The 9,168-nt window shown below is 35.7% G+C and overlaps 2 protein-coding genes across 2 annotated transcripts in view; one reads left to right on the top strand and one right to left on the bottom strand.

Annotated features, from left to right (window-relative positions):
* The first annotated feature begins 2,629 nt into the window (after window positions 1-2,629).
* LOC137402852 (ubiquinol-cytochrome-c reductase complex assembly factor 1-like) lies at window positions 2,630-5,707 on the top strand. The gene is made up of 4 exons (XM_068089361.1): window positions 2,630-2,926; window positions 3,560-3,767; window positions 5,018-5,207; window positions 5,436-5,707. The coding sequence occupies exons 1-4, from the start codon at window positions 2,805-2,807 to the stop codon at window positions 5,705-5,707; spliced, it is 792 nt and encodes a 263-aa protein (XP_067945462.1). The 5' UTR covers window positions 2,630-2,804.
* Window positions 5,708-5,779: 72 nt separating this feature from the next.
* Window positions 5,780-9,168, bottom strand: part of LOC137402841 (gamma-tubulin complex component 6-like) — a 26,732-nt gene continuing 23,343 nt past the window's right edge. Inside the window, exons 19-22 of the mRNA XM_068089353.1 lie at window positions 7,527-7,717; window positions 7,086-7,244; window positions 6,160-6,356; window positions 5,780-5,880 (exon numbers count right to left, since the gene is read on the bottom strand). Coding sequence (XP_067945454.1) covers window positions 5,780-5,880; window positions 6,160-6,356; window positions 7,086-7,244; window positions 7,527-7,717 — 648 coding nt within the window. The remainder of the gene's footprint in view (window positions 5,881-6,159; window positions 6,357-7,085; window positions 7,245-7,526; window positions 7,718-9,168) is intronic.

Here is a 9,168-nt window from a genome sequence, read left to right as displayed (position 1 = left end):
TATTAGCCCAGGGGGGGTTTGTTGTAATATTAGTGATGGGAGAGGTATAAAATGGGGTTTGTTAGAGGATTCATTAAGTCATAGCAATCAAAAAAGTACCCGGACAGATAGCAACATTTAATACACTGATATGTTTCACATAGAATAAGAGTGTTCTGAATCAGCATATCTCAATAGTGCAGTCATAAGCCTTTCCAAACTTTTATATAATTGGCTACTATAAACAGCAAGTGGCTACTGGGTTCTGGTTTGACCAATCATGCATGCTGTTTGAAAGAGAAACATTCGTTCCCGCCTGTTTAGTGGTAATTTATTGCAGGAAGCCATGGCTAGTAACACCTGTCTAGTGTAGATACATGAGGTCATATGATGAATTGGCCCAGTTAGTTATTGTGATTCCTTTTGTGTGCAAAGTATTTCAGATCCTGTAGCTAGCCAATAATATTATTGATGTGATTTCCCTTATTGTTATTTAGTCCAGGGTGCTATTCAACCTCTACCAATATGTTGTTGCTTGGCTTTGTAAGATTATCCATGTAATAAATCGTAAGAATTGCCCATGTAAAATGTAGCAAGGGTTCTTGCAGCAAATAGTGAGTATTAAAAATACATTTTAAGATTATTCAAATAGAGTTTTAAGGTTTTTAGGAAGGAGCCGGCCCAGTGGCACATTCTCAATCAAGCGTCGTTTAACTGACGCTTCTGTCTGAGGTATATACATCTCATTCAGAGATTTTCCATCGTGTTTTAATTCTGGAGATTGGAAGCTTGTGTACTCTGTTTTTCTCCTATTTATTGTCAGCTTCACATTGAAATATATTGATTATCTGGTAATATCTAGGCAATCATCACATGTTTTTAATCGCTAGGCGAGATTTTGTCCTTAATATGTGTGTGTAAGTGGCATAGATCACATTTTCATCAACAAATAGTGTACTCCACTCTTTTTTTAAACATGTAGGTTTATATTGAGGCTGGCTGGCGCTTTGGAGACTGGACAATGCATCCTGAAAGGTGTTGCTCACCAGCTCTTCTTGTTTAAACATTTTTGTCACCTTGAAATCACTGATACGTATAATAAATCACTGATACGTATAATAAATCACTGATACGTATAATAAATCACTGATACGTATAATAAATCACTGATACGTATAATAAATCACTGATACGTATAATAAATCACTGATACGTATAATAAATCACTGATACGTATAATAAATCACTGATACGTATAATAAATCACTGATACGTATAATAAATCACTGATACGTATAATAAATCACTGATACGTATAATAAATCACTGATACGTATAATAAATCACTGATACGTATAATAAATCACTGATACGTATAATAAATCACGGATACGTATAATAAATCACGGATACGTATAATAAATCACTAAGTTTAACTTAGTACCAGTGCAAGTGCTCCACTTCCAAGCTTGTTTCAACACAGGTTTTAATGAAAATATACAGAGATTAATGAACGCCACAATATGCCTCTAAAATGAGTGCCCACTGCCAGATAAATTAAATGCAGAAAACGGGCTATATGAAGCGGTGTGAACATGTAAACACTAGCATTGCGTAACCCGACATTTTTGCAAAAGTTTTGTCTTTGCTGGAAAGTAGGTATAAACCATGTAACGACAAAATGTAAAAATGCTTTTCAGTGGAGCTCTGTAGTGCTGTGTTTGCTGAACCTGGTAGGAAGTGTACTAAATTAATCTAGCACAAGGTTGACGACAATATAAATACATTGTGTTTGCGTTGAAAATATACCCTTGTGGTCAATACATTGATTTCCACATTTGATCGAGTAACTGCTTGGTGAACACTGCTGCTTCATCAATTAAATTATGCATTATGATATTTGGTACCATAGCATATTTCTGCATGTCTAGAAGAACATTTTTTAAGATATTCTGAAAATTATTTTTGAACAATAAATCTGCAAGTAATGATAGAACTGTTTGAAAAAACTAGTTATCAAAAACATAAAACTGCACCAGGAAAACAATTAGAAAAGTTGACCAATTAACAGGGTTCACATCCTACATATAAGGTGGTCATGCAAGAGCTGATTGCCAATATATCAGTTTATTGAATAAAGCTAAATTATTTTTGAAGCTGATAAGGACTACCTTCACTTACATTGCTTTTAACCATTTCTAATATCACTCTTGCAATGAGTTTATAAACTTGTGGACTCGCGATATGTGGACTGAGGTTTGTCATTCAAGGTCATATCTTGTGCTATATCATAACTCATATGATATAGCACAAGATATAGACATATACAAAATATGTATATATATATATACATAAAATATATAGCATACACAGACTTGCGCTAAGTTTTAATTTTTATTAAACTTTCTTTAATTTTGTCGTCTCAATTTTTTATTACCGTATCTGTTTCCGGTTTGACGCCTTTTTGTCTCTCGCTACTATAACTTTTAGCCAACAATTTTAAAGATATTTTTTAACTGATTCAAGAAAAAAAGCGGGCAATGCTGTTCTCGAAAGCAGCTCCTCGCATACTTTGCCATATAGTGGCCATCGAAAACTAGCTCGTACCTCAAAGATTACTCGTATCTCAAGGGAGAAACTCGCTTGAAGTTGTGCTTGTATCTCAATTTTCTCGAATGTTAGGGCACTCGTATGTCGCGGTATGACTATATACTAAATTGGTTGCCTTTTATGTTGATTCTACATAATCACTGTTATAACCTATTTAAAATGAAAAACTAAATGTTTATTATACAGAGAATTGAAGATAAAATCTCTTGAAAATAATGTCCTCAACTACACGAAGTATCTGCCGGAGACTTAGCTATCTTCATAGAGCTAAACTTTCCTTGTTGCTACCAACAATCACTCAAAAGCTTGCCATTTCAACTGCTCAACAGAAACCTGGGTGAGATTAAGACTGACTGCTTAATCGATTTTTCCTATGTTTTTGTTCAATGTCATTTCTGTTTATTCAGGAGCAAACATCCCTGCAGAATTGTCAAATCCTGGGCATAGTTTAGGGGATTCTTTTGTTATTTTTTGTGTAGTACTAGAATGATGAAACTCTGAGGACATACACACACCCTGACCACGAGTAAAAGTATTCTCTCATGTAGCTCTTGATGAAACATCTTAATTCCTTGGCTCAACATAAGTACCATCTATATTTCATATTAGATTGTTTTTGAGTAAAATGCAGTTGAGGCAAATATACATTCAGACTTGAGAGATTTATTTTTAGGCACCAGAAAAAAGTGCTGATCCCGAAATACTAATTAAAAAGTAACCAAGAGCATCGATAAAGGATTTAACTGTTAATATTGTTAGGGGTTTGTACCCGATTTCTATTGCTTGCCTTCGGTAACTAGATAAATCCAGAGTTCAATTGATGGAGTAATTTAGCTCTATTGACTACTAGATAGAAAACCCTGCAAATGTAAATAGTGTTTCCAACTGCGTGACTTAAATTACTAGGTAGTTTTTCCATTAGATATTTCATAAATGTTAGCATATTATAAGTACTTAGTTATGGTTTTAGATGGATGAAAGATAAATTCTCTGGAGGCCGAGTAGAATCCTTGATAAAACAAATGGGATTTCATGGACTTACTGTTCATGACAAAGAATCTCTCGAAAATGCATCAGTTAAACTCTACGTCTCCTGTTCGGAGTATAGTGACTTTCAATTATTTAGGAAAAGATTTGACCTAGAAGATACATTCTCTGCCTGGGCAGACATTTTAAACGTAAGACTTGACACTTGCCTTGCTAACCACTACATTTCCAACTAATAATTGTTAACAACTTGATTGCTAACATCGTTAACAATTGTGTTGCTAATGCTTCCATGGCTATCAGTTGCATTTTTAACAAATCGCACCTTCACGTCGTAGGTACCAGATACAAGATTTCACGATAAGGTATATTTTAATAAGATTTTGTGATAAGACTTATTTTAAAAAGATGCCACGACAAGGCGTATTTTAATAACATTTTACGATTAGGCATATTTTAACAACATTTTACGATTAGGTGTATTTTAAAAATATTTTACAAAAAGACTCATGTTGATTAGATATTGTGACACTGCGTATTCTAATGAGATTTCGCGATAAGGCATATTTTGTTGTCTTCTGTTAGTATAGGCCTACTTCACAAAGATATAAGGTTTGTATGGTTTTGCAGCACACACTGACCAGAAGTCGGTGCTATGCTGGTATTTCATTTAGTTAGACCATTATCAACTAAAATGGCTTTAGCTACTGTTGCATTCAGGTAAGCTTAGGGATACAGGATTGCAGCGGCCTCTAGGGTTCCCAACTATACTGGTATTACTCCTAAACTGTCATCTGGCATGCGAGGTTATGTGCATTCATGGAGCAGTCATTGTTAGCACCGATATTGTAATCTCTCTTCACACAATCATTGTTGTACATAACTCGTACATGGTTCTTTAATATACCTAAGCAACATGGTAAATGGATGATTATTTGTGGAGAATACACAGCAACACACAAACAATATTTGTAGCTTCATAATTATTACTTTTTATAATTGCTAATATTCTGGTTCATATAATCATCTTTACACATTCATAAGTATTATCAAGACGACTACACACCATATCCAACAAATCTGTTTTTTTGGTTATTCATACTTTGCTGATTTCTTGTTTGTAAAAGAAATTACAACAGCGAAACATCCCTGACAACAATTTTGTGATGGTTATAAATACAATTGCCGAGTAGTTTCATATTAGTTACAATACTTAATGATGGGTATTCGAAGATCTCGAATAGGGTGGAACTGCAAACACTAAGAATATTTGAGATGTTTTGTGTATGACACTAGTCCGCTGCCTGGCCTTGATCGTGGTAATACGGCAACTTTAAATGCTTTGTCTGCCCTTGTGCCATGTGCTATTAATGGTCTGTCTATAAATATTTTTTGTATGTTATTAATTACAAGTGTGCATACTAATCCCTGTCTCTTGCAGCTACACATGTGGATGTTGGCAACCAGGTTTAACAATAGCGACACAGAATACTTTGCAAATGACTTTGAGTTCCTTCGCGCGCGTACGACCTATCACATGTGGGTAGATATAGACAAGCGAGCAAAACAGATCGTGAGAGCAACTAAAATACGCAAAAAGAGCATCAGAGCACTCAGTGACCACTTCTTAGGTATGAATCACTCCACCTCTGATAGTTTAGCAATCATTTCAGTGACCCAGTATTGTCGGTTCTAGGCCTCTCCCATTATCACTGTTTTGACTTACATAGATATGCGTTTTAGTTTCTAGTTTGCTTCTGCTGTACAACTAATATCCTATCACGGAAACTGGAAAATATGATCAGTACTATTCATATTCTGATTGTTTACCAGCTGTTCATGGTGACTCCATGTTGTAGGGGTAGTACTCCTATATGACGAGGGATACCAAACCGATGACAAGGTTCTTGCAGGTGCCCTGTGGAAGTGCTTATTGCAAGCAAGAGAGGACGTTGAACCAAAAGACTTGCTCTCTCTTGTCGATTATGTACACCGAAACTTACACCACCTTAAGAGTCTGTCAGATGACCAGTTCTTTAGTGGTTATGTGTCATTTCTTCCTCTAGATTCTGACAAGCCAGATGTGGAGAAAGGCAAGCGAGTTCAAAGTATATTGACCGCTTTACCCTAATTTTTATTTTTTCAGTTTTTATTCTTTTCAATATGTACATATTCACAATATATTTATTGTCACGTGTGTGCCTTACTGCCTGTGGGATCCCTGGTAGTAGCCATTAAAGTTCAGCATTATTTGCAGCTCCCTCAGGTGTACATTCTTGTCTGACTCGGTCATCTTTGTCAACACTGTAACATTCAAAAATGTATTATCAAAAACCTAAGGCTCATCTGTTGTGTACTGCTAGTTATAATGCTAGTTATATGGTAGCCATGGACGCGTAGTAGTAGCAACACTGTTACATGTATATAGGTATGCAGCAGTAAAAATAATGCTGTAATGACTGTAAGTAGGCCAATGTTTTAAAACATCTTTTTAATAAGTCCAATTATCTACTTTTTATAATCACTGGTCTATCACTGAAGACTAAATAAGGAGCCAATGAGAGTAAAGAATTCTGGTACTACCTTTGTTAAGAAACTGTGTAAACTCCTTGAAAGGTAGATACGCTTTAGTGATTGCCTCATACTCCGTGTGCACAAACTCGTCATTCTTGTCTAGTTCCCAGTGACCGAGTCGTAGCAGGGCATGAAACTTGTATATGGACTTCAGTATTCCATCGACTACCTGTTTGATCTGCTGTACTTTATATGATAGGAAACACCTGCAAATCCAACTTCTATTTAATTGGCGAAGTACCATTGACAACCATGACATCAGCTATGTATGAACCCTGTGGCTAAACTTGCTATCAGGTGTTAACTGTCTAATTTGGCACAAACTGGCAGTCAGAAGCAAGTAAAATTAGACTGAACATCTAAATAGTGGATGCGAGTAACATTTGTTTGAACAAATTTAACAGCACAGGCTGTGCAATGTGACGTCTGATACGCATGACATGATTTTATGTTGTATAACCCTCACCTTAACAATGCTTATCAATCTCGGTGTAAACAATTCTAAAACGACCAATAGTTAAAAAAAAGCAAACAATTGTAGTGAGAGTTGAATCTAAAAGTTGATGCTCTGTTTTACGTAAGGGATTAATATTCATTAATCCATGATGGCTCAAATCTAGGTATGTCTTCGCGAAAACTTGAAGAATAAAACAGCTCAAATACATGCTGTTTAACCACACAGATCAATACTGTCGGTTGCTTGGCTACCTGACTAAACAATTCATAGACAAGTATTATAGTGCAGGTGCCTGCATAACAGAAATGATGGCTGAAAAAACATTCATTAAAGGGAAATGCTTGGGATCATCAATGCAGCATTGCTGATTTATCGTAGATATTTCATTGCAAATTCGGTCATCAGGGTAGTGAACGAACAAAAAATATACCTGAGGGAACTGAGTCAACCAAAACCCGGACATGAATAGAGTACAAACCTTGAGAGACATCGACTAATAAATCTGTTGTGGCTCTCATATAAAGCATCAAGGTTGTTCACACCCTTCAGTTCCTCTTGGAATTGGTGCCAAGACACTTGAGTGACTTGCAGCGCCAGGTAGCCATGCATAACCTTGACAAAGTGCTGCATATCATGCCTGTCCAAACAGAAGGTAACTCATGAAATTGCCGCATAACCAGTTAACCAAACCTACAAACAGTTAATACACACGCATGCTAGAAATGGCACATAGCCAGTTAGCCAAACCTACTGACAGTTCACTCACACGCATGCTAGAAATGGCACATAACCAGTTAGCCAAACCTACAGACAGTTAACTCACACGCATGATAGAAATGGCACATAAGGAGGCAGTTAGAAGTGAAATTCCAATAGGCCATCCACTAATCCTAAAGGAATCTTTATATATCCTGGCTACCTGATGAGGTGAAGCTGCCGGAACTGTGGTGATTCGCTGTGAATCGGATAAGTCTTGGTGGAGAACTTCAGAGAGTGCCAGCTATCAGCCAGAAGGTAGGAGATGTGCTTAAGACTGAGCATGAAGGTGAATATCTTTTCATACATAGTCAAATGTTCAGCTGTGATGAGTATATTCATTGGCCAATCCACCTGCAAGATAATGTCAGAACGGTGAAACCTCACCATACAATATTCAAAATTCATTCCAGTGTTGGCATCTTGAGGCGAAAACGTTGTATAGACGGGTGCAGACACCCATAGTCTATATATAAATCTCAAAGTTTGTCTTTTGTTTGCTGTCCTTGATATGTCCAGCTGTGGAGGTTAAACTCTTGCAATGAAAAATCTCAAATATACTGAAATTGAACTCGCGACAATTGTGATTACAAGTATGCCAACACACGCACCTAACCACAAGGCTAAGCTGTTCTTATCTTATTTAGCTTATCTACGGTATCCTTATAGCGATTAAAGTTATATATGTATGTTTTATTATTAATTAATATTACCTTTGTTTTTCTTTTGAAAATTTTTCTTAAAAGCCATTTTAAAACGCATTATTCATTTTTTTAATTTTCAAATGTGCTATTTCAATTTTAAATGTTTCATTACAGCACAACTGTAACAGCACAATTTCAATCTTCACTTTCCATTTATAGCAAATGGCAATCGCTAGAAATCGTAAAACTAAAACATATTCACATGAACATTCTCGACTAGGAATTGCGTCTACATTCTCTCTTGGGTCAGTCAGACAAAGTACCCTCGTGCGCTTCACTGATGTATTTAATTTCGATACTTGGCTTATCTATGGTATCCTTATAGCGATTAAAGTTATATATGTACGTTTTAATATTAATTAATATTAACTTTTGCATTTGTTCTTTTTAATTTTGTTAGTGCGCATTTTGTTTCTTCTTTCATTTTAAAATCCATTATTAATTTTTCTTTATTTGTAATTTTAATTTGCGCTGTTTCATTTTCAATTATTCCGTCATAATGCAACTGTAACAGGACAATTTCAATCTTCAATTTTCAGTTACTGCAAAGGGCAGTCCCTAGAAATTGTAAAACTAAAAAATGTTCCCATGGACATTTTCCAGTAGGAATTTCCTCTACATTCTCTCTAGGTTCGGTCAAACAAAGTACCTTCATGCGCTTCACTGATGTCTTTAATTTTGTTATCTCATTTTTCCAATTGTGCCAGTATCATTTGATGGATACCTTCTGCGACAACAGTAACCTTTTTTATGGACCAACTTCTACGTACTCTTTGTTATTATTGATATGTATACACTATCACAAGAGTTCAGTTTTGTTCCTGCATAGACATGTGCAGCTAGTGCTTTATATAATAGCTTAGAATGAGTCACCCCCTATCTTATGGCTTACTTACCAGCTGGTCAGCTGGCCCTGTTCAGTGTTGAGTTGGCTAGTGTTAGCTGTGGTTCAGTTGCTTATAAAGCTGGCAAATTGAAATGTTACATTTGCTTATTGTTCCTTATTACAAGATGTAGCAATTATTAATTCAACATATTTGTGATTTTAATTTTGTTTTATCAGTTCATTTTAATTGTATCTGATGTATCAGTATCAGTTCA

The sequence above is a fragment of the Watersipora subatra genome, chromosome 1 (genome assembly GCF_963576615.1).
Source record: "Watersipora subatra chromosome 1, tzWatSuba1.1, whole genome shotgun sequence".
NCBI classification, from domain to species: Eukaryota; Metazoa; Bryozoa; class Gymnolaemata; order Cheilostomatida; family Watersiporidae; genus Watersipora; species Watersipora subatra.
The sequence above is the reverse complement of the archived record's forward strand: the minus strand, read 5'-3'. Positions and strand labels throughout refer to the sequence as shown.

Bases quoted from the DNA above. Each gene is read 5' to 3' on its own strand.
- LOC137402852 (XM_068089361.1), top strand. From the start codon at position 2,805: ATGTCCTCAACTACACGAAGTATCTGCCGGAGACTTAGCTATCTTCAT. The intron at 2,927-3,559 runs GTGAGATTAAGA...TTATGGTTTTAG, and splicing joins ACTGCTCAACAGAAACCTGG to ATGGATGAAAGATAAATTCT. The intron at 5,208-5,435 runs GTATGAATCACT...TCCATGTTGTAG, and splicing joins ACTCAGTGACCACTTCTTAG to GGGTAGTACTCCTATATGAC.